The sequence below is a fragment of the Hemiscyllium ocellatum genome, chromosome 13 (genome assembly GCF_020745735.1).
Source record: "Hemiscyllium ocellatum isolate sHemOce1 chromosome 13, sHemOce1.pat.X.cur, whole genome shotgun sequence".
NCBI classification, from domain to species: domain Eukaryota; kingdom Metazoa; phylum Chordata; class Chondrichthyes; order Orectolobiformes; family Hemiscylliidae; genus Hemiscyllium; species Hemiscyllium ocellatum.
The window spans coordinates 39,883,305-39,901,597 of record NC_083413.1 but is presented as its reverse complement, the minus strand read 5'-3'; the positions used below and the strand labels follow the sequence as shown (position 1 = coordinate 39,901,597).

The window sequence follows — 18,293 nt, the reverse complement described above, 5'->3', positions numbered from 1 at the left end:
TACGAACATCAAATAACAAGAAGAACAAACAAATTATAAGCATGATGTAATATAAAGGCCTTGATATACTCATTAATTTCCTTCCTCTGCTGGCAGCATGGTGGTTCAGTTGTTAATATGGCTGTCTCACAATGCAAGGGACCTGGGTTTAATTCCAGCCTTAGTGACTCTCTGCATGGAGTTTGCACAATCTCCCTGTGTCTGCATGTGTTTCTGCCAGAGTTTCTGCTCCAGTTCCCTCTCACCTTCCAAAAACTTGTAGGTTAGGTGGATTGGCAATACTAAATTGCCCATAGTGTCCAGGGATGTGCAGGCTAGGTGGATCAGCCATGGTGAAAGCAGGGTTACGGGGATAAAGTAGGGGGGCAGGTCTGGGTGGGATACTCTTCGGAGGGTTGGTGCATACTCAATGGGCCAAATGGTCTCTTTCTTCATGTATGGATTCTATCTTAAAGAGATGTCAACCATTTAAAATAAATTCAGTTCATATTTCCCATTAGATAAGGAGGAGTGGAATTTGACAGGAACAGGTTTGAACAGTATTCTTACAAATGTCAGGAAAGCATTCTACTAAAACAGATTTCAATTTAGTACCATGTACAATATACAGCATTGTTTATTAAAGAGAAATAGCAAATTGCACGTATTACTTTACCTGTCTCTGTCTTGCATAACTTAACAACCATCTCAGGTGCACCTTTTAAGTAAGCATCCATGTGTTTTTCACCCAACACTCTGACTATGACACTCATTCGTTGTAGAGCAGAAGAAAATGGAAATTGCCTTACAATACCTATTTCATATGATGCCTGGATAGAAATTACATGAGTTAATACTCAACATGGCAACTGTTACTGAATAAAATAGAACTGAAACCTTTCCAAAATTTGTACTTACGGGGAGGTCATACATTTCCTATTTAAAAAAAAAACAAAATATTAAATGCATTCTATTTTAATTTTCCATTTAACTAAACTATAAAAGACTGTTGAAAATAACATTAAGAGTATGCTTTATAAACTCCTATGCAAGCTGACGTGTATGTTAGGAATGACATTTCAACACTGCAAAATGTTTTGTGTACTGTACTTCTCACTTAAAATCTATTCTACATGTTAGAATTAATCATGACAAATTAAATAGAAAACCTGTTTCAATTTAATAAAATGGGAAAGGTGACTGACCATGGTTAACAAGGGCAATTAGTTGGAAAAATTCTAAAGTCCATTATAAAAGATTCAATAGCAAAGCATTTAGAAAACAATGACAGGAATGGACAGATTTATTATGGATTTAGAGAAGTGAAATCATGCTTAACCAATATTATGGAAACTTTTGAGGATGGAATTAATGGAAATAACATATGGAAGCCAGTGGCTAAAAGATTAATATGTAAAATTAAAATGCTCCAGATTGGGGTAGTGTACAGACATGGATAGAGAACTGGTTGGCAGGTAGAAAACAAACAGTAGGAATAAATGGGTAATTTTTCCGATTGGTAGGCAGCGATTAGTGAGGTACCACGAAGATCAGCATTATTCACAGCTATTCAAAATAAATATTATGATTTAGATAAGAGAATTTAATGTTATATCTCCAAACTTGCAAAGTTGGTGAAGGGGAAATTCTGAGGACAAATTCTGAGGACACAGGAATGCTCCAGTGCGATTTGAAGTTGAGCGAGCGGCAAATACATGGCAGATAAAGTATGATGTTATGCGGTTATCTACTTTGACAGTAAAAACAGGAGGGAAGGTCATCATCTGAACGGCAATGGATTGGTAAAGGGGGAAGGTGCAACAAGACTTGGGTGTCCTTCTACCAGTCTCTGAAAGTAACCATGCAGGTAGTGAAGGTAATAAATCATATGTCAGTCTTCATAATGAAAGGATTAAAGGGGCCGGGATGTCTTCCTGCAATTGTACATTGCATGGTGAGAATACACCTGGAGTATTTATGCCGTTTTATTCACCTGTTATATAAAGGAGATTCTGGCTACGGAGGAAGTGCAACGAAAGTTTACCAATCTGAGTTGTGGGATGGTAGGACTGATGTATGAAGAGAGACAGGATGAGTTAAGACTATATTCAGTGGAATTTAGATAAATTAGGAGATTCTCGTAGAAACTATAAATTCTGACAGTACTAGACAGGGTCAATGCAGGAAGGATGCTCAGAGAGCATTAAGAGGTAAGACTGAGAGGTAAAACAATGGAAGGTGGGACAAGAGAGAAAGGGTGAGAAATGGCATTGATATTCATATCACAGAGAAAGACGTCTGGAGAAACAATATAAAAGATTTCAGAGATGCAGTGAGATGACAAAATGCTTTAAGGACAAGTGCAAGGATTTTTAGAACTAGTTTCAGAAGCTAGTCTAGATGAAGTCAATCAGGAGAGATAGACGATTGGGGTTTCATACATGCCATACATGTAGCAGAGTTTATGATAGATAACATGCTTACGTTTTGGGCAATTTAGAGCTTCTGAAAAACGATGAATGAAAAATCTACAAGGAGATCACAACAATAACTGATGAAAGAAGTGACAATTGGGGAGGAAGATCTGTGTGGTAGAAGGGCTGTTCCAGGTGGAAAAGGTTAATGTTGGTCTTGTTGTAGAATGTAGAAAGCTTTATTTAGTGGCTTTACTATAAAACATACTTCCAGTAACAAGGGAAATGATTTGAAATGCAAACAGAAATAATGGCTCTGTTCTTCACTATATTGAGCTGTTGTAGTTTCTTAACGAGCAGATTAGACCAAAGACAGCCAATGGATGTTATCAACCTGGACTTCAAGAAGGTCTTTGACAAGGTTCCGCGCAGGAGGCTGCTGAGTAAGATACGGGCACATGGTGATAGAGGCAGGGTGCTAGCATGGATAGAAGATTGGCTGTCTAGCAGAAAGCAGAGAGTGGTGACAAAAGGGTCTTTCTCAGAATGGCAGCTGATGACAAGTGGTGTTCTGCAAGAGTCAGTATTGGGATCACAACTTTTCACTTTATACATTAATGATCTAGATGAAGGAACTGAGGGCATTCTGGCTGAGTTTGCAGATGTTACAAAGATAGGTAGTATTGAGGACGTGGGGAGGCTGCAGAAGGATTTTGATAGGTTAGGAGATTGGGCAAAGAAGTGACAGATGGAGTACAAGCTGGGAAAGTGTGATGTCATTCATTTTGGTAAAAGTAATAGAAGCGCAGACTATTTTCTAAATGGGGAGAAAATCCAGAAGTCTGAAGTGCAAAGACACTCAGGATCGCTAGTCCAGGATTCTCTCAAGGTAAACTTGCAGATTGAGTCAGTAGTTAGGAAGGCAAATACAATGTTGCATTTATTTTAAGATGACTTGAATATAAGAACAGGGGTGTACTTCTGAAGCTCTATTAGGCTCTGGTCAGAGTCGAGAGTGTGGTGCTGGAAAAGCACAGACGGTCAGGCAGCATCCGAGGAGCAGGAGATCGACATTTCAGGCATAAACCCTTCATCAGGAAGGAGGCTTGTGGGCCGGGGGGGGCTGAGATATAAATGCGAGGGGGTGGTAGCTGAGAATGTGGTAGGTAGATGAAGGTAGGGGGAGAAAGTGATAGGTCAGAGAGGAGGGTGGAGCAGATAGAGGGGAAAGGTGATGGAGAGGTCAAGAGAGCAGTGCCAAGTTTGAGTCTTGGGACTGGGATAATGTGGGGGGAGGAGAACGGAGGAAACTGGTGAAACTCACATTAATCCCATGTGATTGCAAGGTCCCAAGGTGGAAGATGAGGCATTCTTCCTCCAGATGTCGGGTGGTTAGGGTTTGTCAATGGAGGTGGTCCAGGACCTGCATGTCCTTGGCGGAGTGGGAGGGGGTGTTGAAATGTTCAGCCACGGGACGGTAGGGTTGGTTGGTGCGGATGTCCCAAAGGTGTTTTCTGAAATGATCCACAAATTGGTGTTCACTCTCCCTGATGGAGAAGGGACCACATCAGGTGCAATGAACCTACTAGATGACATTGGTGGAGGTGCAGGTAAATTTCCTTTGTGGCCTTGGACGAAGATGGGGGGGGGGGGGGGATGGAGGTTTTGCACTCCCTGCGTTGGCACGGGGGGTGCTGTAAGTGGGGTTTTCTCAGGTAGACGGTGTGGATCTGTTGAGGGAGTGGTGGAGGGAATGCTCTCTATGGAATGCTGATAGGGGTGGGGAGAGAAACATATCCCTCGTCGTGGGTTCTGTTTGTAGGTAGCAGAAGTAGCGGAGAATGATGCAACATATATGGAGGTTGGTGGGTGGAAAGTGAGGACCGGGGGCTTCGGTCCTTGTTGATTTGGGAGGGGTGGGATTCAAGGGCAGAGGTGCAGGAAGTGAAAAAGGTGCCCTGGAGGGCATCATTGACCACGTGAGAGGGGAAATTGCAGTCATTGAAGAAGGAGGCCATCTAGGATTTTCTAAGGTGGAATTGGTCATCCTGGGACAGGTGCGGCAGAGGCGGAAGAATTAAGAATAAGGGATGGTGTTTTTACAGGAGGCAGAGTGGGAGGAGGTATAGTCCAGGTAGCTGTGGGAGTTGGTGGGTTTGTAGTAGATGTCCACGGTTAGTCAGTTGCCGGAGATGGAGAGGTCCAGGAAGTGGAGATGGGTGTCTGAGGTAGTCCAGGTGAATCGGAGTTCGGTCGCAAGGTGTTAGTGAAGTTGATGAACTGTTCAACCTCGATGAGGGAGCACGAAATGGCCCCGATATAGTCATCAATGTAGCGGAGGAAAGGTGGGGGCTGGTGCCAGTGTAGCTGCAGAAGATGGACTGTTCCACGTACCTGACAAAGAGGCATGCATAGCTGGACCCATGAGGTGCCCATGCCTACCCTTTGGTTTGGAGGAAGTGAGAGGATTGGGAGAAGTTGTTAAGCATGAGGACCAGTTCAGCCAGACAGATAACGGTGTCAGTGGAAGGGTACTGGTTGGGACAGTGTGAGAGGAAGAAATGTAGGGCTTGGAGGCCTTCGTCATGGCAGACAGACATGTACAGGGACTGGGTGTCCAGATGAAGATAAGGCATAGGGGGCCGGGGAAACACAAGTCTTGGAGTAGGTGAAGGGCATGGGTGGTTTCCCGAACATAGGTGTGAGTTCCTGGACTAAGGGGGGACAGGACAGCGTCAAGGTATGCAGAAACGAGTTCAGTGGGAGAGGAGCAGGCTGAGACAACGGGTCAAGCAGGGAAGTCAGGTTTGTGGATCTTCCGTAGGAGGTAGAATTGGCCAGTGTGGGGTTCGTGGACAATGAGGTCGGAGGCTGTGGATTGGAGAACCTCAGAGGTAATGAGTTTGTGGATGGTTTGGTGATGGGAGGTGAAGTCATGGTCAAGGGAGCAGTAGGAGGAGGAGTCTGCGAGTTGGTGCCTGGCTTCAGTGGTGTAGAAGTCAGCGTGCCAAACCACCCCACCACCCACCTTCTGAGTTGAATGGTTATGTTGGGGTTGGAATGGAGGGACTGGAGGGCTGCTCATTGTGAGGGCTGGAGGTTGGAGTGGGTGAGAGGGGTGAAAAGGTTGAGGCAGTCAATGTCACGGCGGCAGTTAGAAATGAAGAGATCAAGGGCGGGTAACAGTCCAGTACTAGGTGCCCAGATGGATGGGGTGTTTTGGAGGCGAGAGAAGGGGTCCTCAGTGGATGGGCGGGAGTCTTGATTGAAAAAGTGGGCCTGGAGGCAGAGGTAGAAATTTTCCAGCACCACACTCTCAACTCTGACTTCCAGCATCTACAGTCCTCACTTTCTCCTAGGCTCTGGTCAGACCACATTTAGAGTACTGTGCACAGTTTTAGGCCCCATATCTCAGGAAGGATGTCCTGGCCCTGGAGTGAGTTCAGAGGAGGTTCACGAGAATGGTCCCAGAAATGAAAAGCTTAACATATAAGGAATGTTTGAGGACTCTGGGACTATACTCGTTAAGAGTTTAGAAAGATGAGAGGGGGATTCTAATTGAAATGTTCAGAGTATTGAATGGCCTGGACAGAGTGGATGTTGGGAAGATGTTTCGTTGGTAGGAAAGACTGGGACCAGAGGGCACAACCTTACAATAAAGGGAAGACCTTTGAGAACAGAGATAAGGAGAAACTTCTTCAGTCAGTCAGAGAGTGGTGAATCTATGGAATTCACTACCATGAAGGCTGTGGAGTATATTCAAGACAGCAATGGATAGGCTGTTGAGTATCAAGGGGATCAAGTAGGAGAGAAGGTAGGAGAATGGGGTTGAGAAACTTATCAGACATGACTCAATGGCACAGCAGACTTGATGGCTGAATGGCCTAATTTCTGCTCCTATGCCTTATGGTCTGCACTGCATATACAAAGTGTATACAAATTACTGCATGTTTTTCTTTGTATTTTATCAATAATAGTGCCCAACAGATTCCACCTCAAAAAGTATGTGCTTCTGCCTGCCAGTTGAGGTCCTAAAAGGTCACTTAGCACTCAAGAAATGAGCTTTGGATAACAATTTCTATGTTAATATTCTCTGTAGTCTTTCACAATTATTCTGAAAACTGAACAAAAGTAAACATTATGATATGGTTAGAGTTTTTAAGATTAGGAAAGAAACATTGACTATCCTGCCAGTTATAGTTAAAAGTAATTTAAAAAATTTAAAGCCTTTTTTTAAAAAAAAGTACCATGTCATGATCTATCACTGCCTTATTTGCAAGGAAGAGTTGTTTCGAAGGCCGAACTACAGTGGGCATGATTGGATTGTGTAAAGCAGTTTCTTCCTCAGTTGCTTCCTCAAGAACCTTTAATAAATAACATAACAAACAGTATTACGCTTATGACATCTTGTTAATATTACTGCTACAAAAAGCCCATATACATTTGATGCCAAACTGAATACTGACTTATATTTTGAAGACAATGGTGAACAAATTTTTCCAGCCATTTATTTTAGTTACATCATCTGTGGGCATTCACACTAACTTGCAGTAATTAGAGATTTAAAACAGTGCTGTGCCCTCCACAAAAGTTCTAGGATGTGTGTGAATAGGGCAAACTATATTTTATTTCCTTAACTGATCAGAATTACTGAGGGAATGCAGAATTTAAGCCAGCAAGCACAATTTATAATATCTAATTTAATGACAAATTAAGTTTAGAAATCCAAAGGAAGAAATGAGGGATAAACAAAAAAATTTAAAAGTAAAGGGAAAGCATATTTTTAAAAATCCTGAACAAATCACTGAAATCTGAAAGGAGGTGGTTCCTTAAAAATACTTTAAAAAACTTCAAAATAAATATTCAATCCCAGGGATTGTTTAGCAACAATTATCTTACCATACCAAAAAATTTACTTATACATGAATGGACTTAACCCAACTTCTTCTAGCACATTTAGTGAGTGGCTAGTTGACAAGTACTGCAACTTCTGAATGCCAAGTCTCTCCACAATATACAGAGGAATAATATAACTTGGACAGCAATTTTTGGATTATTGTCCTTCTATGGTTGTTTGATGCACTCTGAATGGGAATGCTGATCATCTCATCATTACTTTAACAGCAAACTCAAGGCCAATTTGACTAAACCAACTCACTTTGTCATCCTACTGAATATCAACAATATGTTTGGAATACTACAAAGCACAGCTAATTAAAATATTAGAGTAAAAAGTGAGGTCTGCAGATGCTGGAGATCAGAGCTGAAAATGCGTTGCTGGAAAAGCGCAGCAGGTCAGGCAGCATCCAAGGAACAGGAAATTCGACGTTTCGGGCCAGAGCCCTTCATCAGCCCTCCAATTTCTGATGCCTTTTAAGAAGCAATCTTATCCTTAGTTCTAAACTGATAAAACTCCTATCTAATGATCCAATGATCAACATTCCTGATGAAGGGCTCTGGCCCGAAACATCGAATTTCCTGTTCCTTGGATGCTGCCTGACCTGCTGCGTTTTTCCAGCAACGCATTTTCAACAGCTAATTAAAATGCCAAAATAACTTTGTCAATATTTCTTGGTAAAATACCAGGCTCGTGAGCAAAATTTGGCAACAAGCACTTATTACTGTTCGATAGATTTTAATTGATTCAATTTGTTAATAAGCCACATGAAAAAGATTTCAGTCTAAAAGATATACTTAGTTATTGAATAAATAAAACTCACCCAGCCAGTCTCTTCAAACATTTTTAAATCCAATGGATCACCAGATAACTTTCCATCAATTTTAGTAAGTGTGTGGCAGGTTGCCATGCATGCCATAAAGTGTGACTTCACCAAGTTTTCCTTACAAACACTTTGTTCAGATGGCAAAAAACTAAAATTAGAACAAAACATGCTTCAAATCTCTCACTATTTTTGAACTGCATCAATATGGAAGATTTTTCAAATAAAGTGAATGCAAATTTTCATAATCCAATAAAAAAAATTACAAAATTGTTTAGAGTGAAAGTAATTGTTCTTGACAATGATTGGAGTTTATAGTAAGTTTATTTAAGAATTGCTACAGTACCATTAAAACACTATAATAGGTACTGAATTAATCTCCTCAGTCTCAAGTTAACCATCTCGATTAATTATAAAAATGTCACTAAATATTTAACTCCAATTTCTGATGCCTTTTAAGAAGCAATCTTATCCTTAGTTCTAAGCTGATAAAACTCCTATCTAATGATCCAATGATCAAACTAAGTTACAATAATTTCAAACATTTAGGGATGTTGAGAGAATGAAATTGCCAAAACAAACTTAATTTCAGAGAATGTTGTGGTTCTGCTCGCCGAGCTGGAAGTTTTTTGCTGCAAACGTTTCGTTCCCTGGCTAGGGAACATCATCAGTGCTGTTGGAGCCTCGTGTGCAGCGCTTCACACGAGGCTCCAACAGCACTGATGATGTTCCCTAGCCAGGGAACGAAACGTTTGCAGCAAAAACTTCCAGCTCGGCGAGCAGAACCACAACAACGGATACCCGAGCTACAAATCTTCAATCAGATTTCAGAGAATGCTATGTAAAACTAGCTCAGTTGGCAGGATGTCTGATTTGTGATGCAGAGTGATGCCAACAATGCACATTCAATTCCCACACCAGCGAAGTCACAATGAAGGACTCTTCTTCTCAACCTCACCCCTCACATGAGGTGTGGTGATGCTCAGCTTAAATCACCACCAGCCGTTTTTCTCTTTCTCTCTAACAAGACAGCAGCCCTCCAGTCAAATAAGACTATGGCAACTTTATGTTTACAACTTTAGCATCCAAACTTTGACTGACAAGCGAAAGACCACCTTTGAAATATTAACATCACTCGTACTCTCATTAGAAACTTCCATAAACTGTGCTTATGGCATCAGATTAAGATTTTGAGAACTGTAAGAAGGCTGAATATTATGTATATATTAATGATGCTCCAAACCTATTATCTTTTACTCTTTGTATGCCCCAAATGTCCAGGCCATCTTCAGTAAGTGTTCCAGTCTAAAGACAAGAAAGTATATGTTATAGAAATTGAAATTAACTTAACAAAAACCTATAATGCAATTATTAGAATTGTAATAGAACGTGCATCATTATATATATATATTAATAACACATCTTAGAGTTTGTATTTTGAACTGAGGGCATGTGGGCTTTAGTCAATGCATATGAGAGGATTTAATCATGGTCAATCTTTCTTGAATCAAAAAGCACACAACACCAGGTTATAGTCCAACAGGTTTATTTGGAAGCACTAGCTTTCGGAGCACCGCTCCTTCTTCAGGTGGCCATGGAGGTTAAGGTCATGCTCACAGAATTTGTAGTCAAAGGAGTCCATGGTCATGGAGATGTGATAAGGTAAACAACCTTAGATTAAAACTTTCATCTTTTACAATGGGATATGCTGTTTTCTGTTCTTTGATATGTAAATCCCAGAACTTCCCACAAGCTCACTCTCATATGCACACACACACACCCCCTGCACTCACACTGACACATGCATATACACACACACACACACACACACACACACACACACACACACACACAATCACGTGCATACACACCCAGATGCACCACTCACATGCACACTCAATCTCTTGCTCCTACATGTACACATGTAAGCTTATGGGGTGAATTTGTTTTTGCAGAATTACATTTTATTTTGCTCAAAAACTGCATGAATCCATGTAAAACTCTGTAAAACTATACGAGGCTTTGCCAGTTTGACTTAGCATTGGGACACAGACAGATTTCACACCTATTATTTAAAAATCTGAACTATCTTGAGAACATTATTTAAAATTAGTTCTGGGATTTATACATCAAAGAACAGAAACCAGTATATCCCATTATAAAAGATGAAAGTTTTAATCTAAGATTGTTTACTGTATCACATCTCCATGACCATGGACTCTTTTGGCTATAAATTCTGTGAGCATGATCTTAACCTCCACAGCCACCTGATGAAGGAGCAGCGCACCAATAGCTAGTGCTTCCAAATAAACCTGTTGGACTATAACCTGGCATTGTGTGATGTTTAACTTTGTCCACCCTGGTCCAATATCAGCATCTTCAAGTCATGGCGACAATCTTTCGTGAGCTATTAATATAAAGCAGTATATGTCAGACTATGAGGTGGAAGACTCCTGAAGTAACGGGAATTTGTTTGTATTATGAGAGGTTTAAAACTGGAGAACACTAATATTGAAAGGTGTTTGTTTGCTCAACTGAGAGTCACAAAGTGATATTTGCTTGGAAGTAACCCACAGATTACAGAGGGACCTTGATTACCTGAAAGAGATGGGCGAGCACCATCTCGTATAGATAATTCCTTATTCGGTTAATTGATTCAATGCCTCTCCTCTGGGGCTGAGTTTTATGAAGTCTCCTCTTTCCTTGCTCTGCCTGCCTAGCTCCCTCTCTCTGTATCAGAGTTTGTTTCTGACCAGCCACACACTTCTGTGTAAGGGACCTGCAGCATTGCTGAAGCCTCCTGCACCCCCCATCAGTTCAATGGGATTAACACAGCGAGCACTTGCTAAATCCGCTCTCTGTTCAAGAGACTAGGCAGCAGCATAATGTGCGCTCCCCCCAACCCCGCTCCCCATCTGCCCTCACTCCCCCTGCCAAACTGGCCACCCAACCCCCATGTGCCCCACACCCATCAGCACCCTGTCTGCCCCTTCCCCTCCCCTCCCCCCCTTCAGGGCAGTCAGACTGGACACCAATAGTAAGACTGATGCTGCCTTTGAGGGGTGAGTCTCAAAATAGCATACACAAAAATGCAACCACACACACAACTTTTTACTGCAACGCTTTGACATGTTCCACCTTTTCCTGTACAGGACAATGTTGCAGAGATTATCTGGGGAAGGAAGGTTTAGGGTACACACCCATGTAGAACTCCAGGGAAAGTGTTGGAGGAGAGAGACAGAGAGAGAACGCAAAAGAGAGAGCGAGCGAGAGCGGTCAGTCATTTGGAGACAGTGCCTGGGCTACCATCAATATCAGCATTTCAGTAAGCCGAGTTCATTTTTAATCATTGTCAACAAACGGCACGCTCAGTGTTGGAAATATCTCTCTGATGTAATGTTTCTATCAGGACCTTGAGATATTCTTCAGATAATCCGAAATTCAGATAATTGATATTTGGATAATCGAGGTTCCTCTGTAGCAAGTGTTTGCTGTCAGCTAACAGAAGAACTTGCTGCGGTCAAATGTAAGAATATAGTATCTTCTGAAAAAATAAGTTCAGAATGGTTAGGAAATAGACTACCCCAGTGTAAAGGTTTTAGTTTGAAAGTTCCAGATAGAAATGTTTGGCAAGAACCCTGGAGTTATTTGAAGCTAAAAAAGTTTAGTTTCAGTTTTCTGAATAATCAAGAAAGAACTACCAAACCCTCGAATTCTATTTTAATCTTTAATTTTTTGTGTAATAAACTTCTGTTTTATTGTTAACCATTTTTATTGTTATGCAGCTTTGCATGATTACTTTTCAGTGAATGCTCACATTAAATTTAAAATAAAACTATCAAGCCAGATTTTTACCTGGGATCTGACCAATGGTAACATCAGCTTGGATTGTAATGCTATACAAAACAACATTTTTAACCATTATTGACTCCATGGATAAATGCCTTAAGCTTCTGTAGGGTTATTCCTTAGTTTCAATATTGAACTTGCATTTATATTTTGTCTTAGAAAGTGTAAGATCATTCCAATAATAAGAATGGAAAATGCTGGAAATTCACAGCAGGTGAGTCAACAGTGAAAAGACATTATGATCTTTACGGATTTCAATAGAACTGAAAGATAAATTAGCATTTCAGTCAAACTCAAAAAGTAGGAAACTGTAGAAAAGATACAATTGTACTTACATAAAAAGTTTAAAGCGGTAAAATGTCCTAAGTGCTTCACAGGGCTATTAAGCAAAACTGAATGCATGTCACATAAGGATGATATTAGAATGGGTTGATCAAGTAGGTAGGTTTTAAGGAGTTTCTCAAAGCAAGCAAGAAAGAAAGGGAGTGTAGTTTGGGGAGGAAATTGCTGATTTTAGAGCTGGAGCATCAGAACGTACAACCCCTAGTGGTCAGGATCAAAATCATGGAGGCTGAAGATGCCTGATTTAGAGAAGTACAGATATCTTAGGTTGTATGGCTAAAAGATATTATAGTGACAGGGAAAAAGGAGGTCCTGTGAAATGTGAAACCAAGCACAAGGATTTTAAAAATGAGTTCAATCAGGAACCAATGCAATTCGATGAGTACAAGGGATGTGGTTAATGTGACATGGTACAAGTTAGGATACGGACAAGTGAATTTTTAATTTCAGAGAATTGTTGGTTAAGTGGCTGCAAAATGAATAACAGATGACTGATACTGAAATACTGGTTTATCTTCCAATGTTTTAATGCTAAAGAATACATAAAGAGTCATTTCTCTGTTCTCTGCATGTACTGAACCACTGTTTGCATAACTTCAGCATTTCATGTTCTTTTTTTGGATTTCTAACCTCTGAATTTAATTTTTTTTTAGCATTGATTAATTAATTTAAAACGAACAACCCACATAGTGCAAACAGATAGCTTTTTAAAGATAATAAAATATTTTTATTACCTACAAGATGTTCTGTGCAGCACTTAAAAATGGAATAGCTCATGTCTATTTTAAAATTGCAATACAAGGATATTGCAATATTCTTGTCAATATTATTAATTGAGGGTATGAACTTCACAGTTCCTAACCTTGTCAAAGCAGATCAGATTAAGTTGTCCACAGATGTTTATTCTCTGAGGACTGGTGCAGGAAATGCCTAATGTCTTTAATCGACGTTGTGCAAATACAATACCAACAGTCAATGCTGCTGGAAGAGCAGGTGGAACAGTAATAGTGATGATGTCAAGTGACTCAATAATGATTGTGCCAACTCCTACCTGCAATAAAGGAAACAGAAAAGATATAATGGAGATTATTTTGAAGCATATCATAAAGAAAAAATAAAATTTTGAGAGGTATGAGTGGGCAAGATTCTTAGTGTTTTTTGTCATTGTACCGATTAATTGCAGATTTAAAATGTCTGATTTAAATTATCATTCAACATTTATTTCTGGTGAATAGCCTCTACTAAAACAATAAAATAAAGAGAACAAAGAGATACGTATCGATGCACAATTTAGAATCTGTTGGTTTTGGACATAAAATTAAGCGTACAAGTTGCCCTTTCATAGTACCAAAGCCAAAAAAAATTTTAACATTATGTTAAATTAAAATTTACAATAATATAGCTTTTGGTTTGATCTTTAATTTTAAAACAATTAATCTAGCAGGATTTATATTTTAATGAATAGTGTTTTCAGTTATCGAACTAAATATAAAGCTCGCTAACTAAATTTGGAAAAACACATGATTTTCCCTTCCTTTAAGAAGTTTAACTCAGAAAAAAGAGCAAAGACATACCCCGTTCAAAACACTGTTGATAACTGTGTATAAAAATCCAATCCCTGCTATACCAACAAGGCAGAGCAGGAAGAGATAAGCATCTCTGTAAAGTTTAAAATCTGTTGGTTTTGGATACAAGATTGAGCGTACAAGGTGTCCTTTCGTAGTACCAAAACCTTAAAAAAAAATGAACATTATAAGTTATTCTGCAGTACAATCCTCCTTTATATTTAATAATTTGGGAAGCACTAACCTAAATGTAAACCTATTTTGCAGAAGGTGACTTTCTGAAGTTATTCTATACACCAGCATATACTTGAGTAAAATTTGACCCCATGATTTTTTAGTAAGTGTATTTTTCTGGGACAAACAATAAAATCTTGAGTATTACATGCAAATAGACAGACGATTAAACAGGTGAAATAACAAACTCTGTGAATTTGAAACTTCTGAACACAATCATAGTTACATTAATAATGTTGGAATATTCCATTTCTTCCATGTTATCAAAGGTTGAAAAAAATGACAAGATGTCCAGAAGAAACATGCTGTGCTGAACATTTCTATTTGGATCATAATCCTTTATGGTAATCAATTTCAGTTTGAGAACCCAGAAAGGGGACGCACTAGGATCAATTTCCAATTAGTAACAATGGGCAGATCATGGAAACAGGAGGCTCAATAGAACAGCTCAGAGCGATCGACAGCCAAAAACCCAAGTACATGAGATGACCACTGTTGAAGGAGGCAGGAGACCACGGCAGTGCCTCAAAATGGAAGTCTCTTCATGGAATTGTGAATATTAAAAATTGTGTATGGCTACAGTTGCTAGGCTATCATTGTGGTACTCCTACAAAGAATTGGGCCTGATGCCATTGTTATGACCATTGTTTCACTGCCCCATTGACAATATACTGTAGCTCCTTGCAGGAATGATCAAAAGGACAGGTCCTGACCCTCAGCCCCAAAACAGGAAGCCATCTTCAGTTACTGCTGGTGGCAGCAATGGTGGGCTGGGATTTGCAACGATGGTAGTGTCATCAAAGCTTCCTCAAATGGATCATTAATGGCTGCCAGGCAGGTAGATATGTAACTCTAATTGCATTGGCCATGGGCAGCACAGTGGCTCAGTGGTTAGTACTGCTGTTTCACAGCGTCAGGAACTCAGTTTGCTTCCAATCTTGGGTGACTGGCTGTGTGGAGTATCTACATTCTGCCCATGTATGCGTAGTTTCCTCCAACAGTCCAAATTTGTGCAAGTTTGGTGCATTGGCCATGTGCAATTACCCAGGGATATGCATGAATATACAACCTTTGCTATAGATCTCACATTCTCCCTCCAATCCTAGACAGCTGGAAAAAGAGTCCAAATTGATCCATGAGATTTGATTCAGATGCAATATCTATCACAAACTGGAAATTGGAGGTGGAGTTAAAATGATAAAGTATATTTGTTCAGGGTTACACTTGTGAAAAAAACAGAACTGTTCAACAAAACTTATCACTTAAGAGTACATTGTGTCACACATGGTTGTGCGCCCTGAAAATTGGTTGGAATAGGTGAATGTGTAGGTGTTGTAACTTCTGCATTTGCATGGAAACACCAATTCACAAACACGAAAGGAAGTTCCTTTGTGAAATAGCACAGGAACAGGAAAACATGTGTGGCAGTGGGGACTGATATCCACGACATCACCAAAAGCTTCCACCTACAGAATCATCCACACTTTAGACAGGAGCTATCCCAGCTATGCTTTTATCGTTTCTAAACTTAACTATTCAAAATCTTTCCTGGTCCCTCCCATCGCCACACTCAACTTATCTCAAGATTGACAGCAAACCATTCCGATTTACATCCAATACCATTATGTTTGCTAACCTAAAATAGTTCTCAATATAGCAATGCCTGAAATTTAAGATACCTACCATTGTGCTCCATGGCCTTGTCCCTCCTTCCCTCCCCATTTTTGAAATCTCCTCCATTAAACCAACCCTGAGATTACCTGCACTGCTCCATCTCTGCTCTCTTTTCCAATGCAATTTCCTTTTTCCTCAATTTGCTGTGTGCCTCCAGTCATCTAGATTCTGAGCTTGCAAATTCCTCCCATAAGCACTCCAATTCTTTAATATGGTCCTTCAAAATGTACTGTTTTGATCAACATTAGTCTCTTATCCTAATACGTAGGTATTGTCAAATTCAACCTGCTTATCTGCTTGCAAAATATTTTGGACATTTTATTATATTGTATAGTTTTGCTGTGGGTAACAGAAACAGTAGATGAATATGCAATAAATACTGAGGTTTTTAAAATGGAAAGAACGAACTGGGATATTCCATTAGGGTTGTTGGTGGGGGCTAGGGAACCAAGTTAGGCAGTCAGTATTAGGGGAAACACAAGAGTTGGGAGTTCTCCCAAAGGTTATGTTGATCATTGCAGAAGGAAATTCTTAGGTGAAAAAAAATGACACTTTTACCTGGTGTGAACTTTATTCTAAAGGGAAAATACTTACCAGAAAAGAGGCATCCTTAATCGGTATGTTATTCACTGAGCCTGTAACATTCCAGCCTATTAAGTTAAATTTTCAGCTTAAACATCATGACAAACAAACACGTCATAGCATTATATAATAACACAAGAAAGGGATTTGTTGCTCTACACAGTCTGTAAGGAACACAATTCTGAAGGCGACTTTAGCGGAGTGAGATGAAGGCCAAGTGAGTGAACTGGAAATTTAGTTCAAGTGGGAATTTGGTACAAAGGGGCAGAGCTGCTTTAACTAAGAATGACTACAAGATGTAAATTCTCCAGAATCAGAGCAAGTCAGAGAGGTTAGCAGGTATGGGATCAAGTGGCCTACCTGCAGTGAGACAAGTGTCAAAGTGACATCACGAAATGAAACATGATACATGTAAAGATAAGTAGGATTGGTTAAGATTTCTAGTCTTTAAATTAAAAATAAAATCTTCCTGTGTCGTTCTTCTTTATTTACTAAACAATAGCTAGTTAACTATAAGAATGATTTTGGTGAATTTTTTTTAATAAATATGTAATTACAATAAAGTGTAAAGAGCAGGGAATCTGAAATAATTAATTTATTAATTAAACCACTATGATAACAATGGCAGAATTGGTGATGTGTTGATGTGCTGTATGTGGAAGCTGCTGGACTCCAAGTTGCTCCAGAGGTCATACAGCTCAGAAACAGACCCTTCTGTCCAACTAGTCCATGTTGAACATAATGCCAAACAACAGTAGAGCCCACCTGGCCCATATCCCTCCAAATCTTTCCAATTCATGTCCAGAGGAAACTTGATTATTCGAAGGACATGAGCGATAAGTATTTCAATCGGTTAGTCAAATTCTGGATAATCGAATGCCGGATAACATAGTTTAGCCGAGCATCGGGACCTTGAAATCTTGCCAGATAAGCTAATATTCTGATAATGGAATGCCAGATAATCGAGGTTCCTCTGTACTTACCTAAGTGTCTTGTAAATGGTGTAACTGTGCCCGCACCCACCACTTCTTCAGGAAGTTCTTTCCAAATGCGAGCCACTCTGTGTAAAAAATTTGCCCCTCAAGTCTTTTTTAAATCTCTTTGCTCTACTTGAAATCCCCCATCCTAGGGAAAAGACACCCACCATTAACCTATCTATACCCCTCATAATTTCATAAACTTTTATAAAGGTCACCTCTCAACCTCCAACTCTCTAGTGAAAAAGTCCCAGTCTATCCTTTCTTTGTAACTCAAAGCTTCCATCCCTGGCAACAGCCTGGTAAATTGCCTCTGAACCCTCTCTAGCTTAATAATACCCTTCCTTAATAAATAAATAAATAAATAAAGAGGACATTTGAATTCAAGCTGAAGAGATGCAGTCTGAGCTGCAGACATTGTGCCACATCAGGGAAGGGGAAATTTACTTGGACACTTTGCTCCGGAAAGTGGTCATATCCCTCAGACTAGGGAGGGTAGAGCTGCAGGTGAAGCAGATGTCAGGACATGGGGTTACCTTCGAAGAGTCTTGGCCTCTGTAATTTTCCAACAATTATTAGGTTCTTGCACACTGTGTGGTGGATGAGGGAACTGACCATGGCACCACTGTAGACAAGAGCCATTTAAGTGGGGTGAGGAAATAGGAATATAGTAGTGGTAGAAACCAGTATAATTAGGGGGAATCAATTCTCTACTGTGCAGTCATTATTCTAAGTGACAAAGACGGTGTTGCCTGTCTGGTGCCAGAGCAAAGGATATCCTCTTGGGAATGCCAAACTTGGCATGGGAGAGTATGGATCTAGTTGTCACCATTCAAATTGATACTGGTGACATTCACAGCTTTAGAAAGGACAAAATGAACAGTTAGGAGCCAAATTAGAAAGCAGAACCTCCAAAGCAATAACTTCCTGATTCCTATTCAAGCCATGGGCAAAGTG

The 18,293-nt window shown here is 40.0% G+C and overlaps 1 protein-coding gene across 1 annotated transcript in view; it reads right to left on the bottom strand.

Moving 5' to 3' along the window:
• The window catches only part of atp13a3 (ATPase 13A3), a 174,968-nt gene that overhangs the window by 65,725 nt on the left and 90,950 nt on the right, over positions 1-18,293 (bottom strand). The window contains exons 12-18 of the mRNA XM_060834125.1: positions 13,879-14,036; positions 13,167-13,355; positions 9,357-9,418; positions 8,114-8,264; positions 6,641-6,757; positions 898-915; positions 656-809 (exon numbers count right to left, since the gene is read on the bottom strand). Coding sequence (XP_060690108.1) covers positions 656-809; positions 898-915; positions 6,641-6,757; positions 8,114-8,264; positions 9,357-9,418; positions 13,167-13,355; positions 13,879-14,036 — 849 coding nt within the window. The remainder of the gene's footprint in view (positions 1-655; positions 810-897; positions 916-6,640; positions 6,758-8,113; positions 8,265-9,356; positions 9,419-13,166; positions 13,356-13,878; positions 14,037-18,293) is intronic.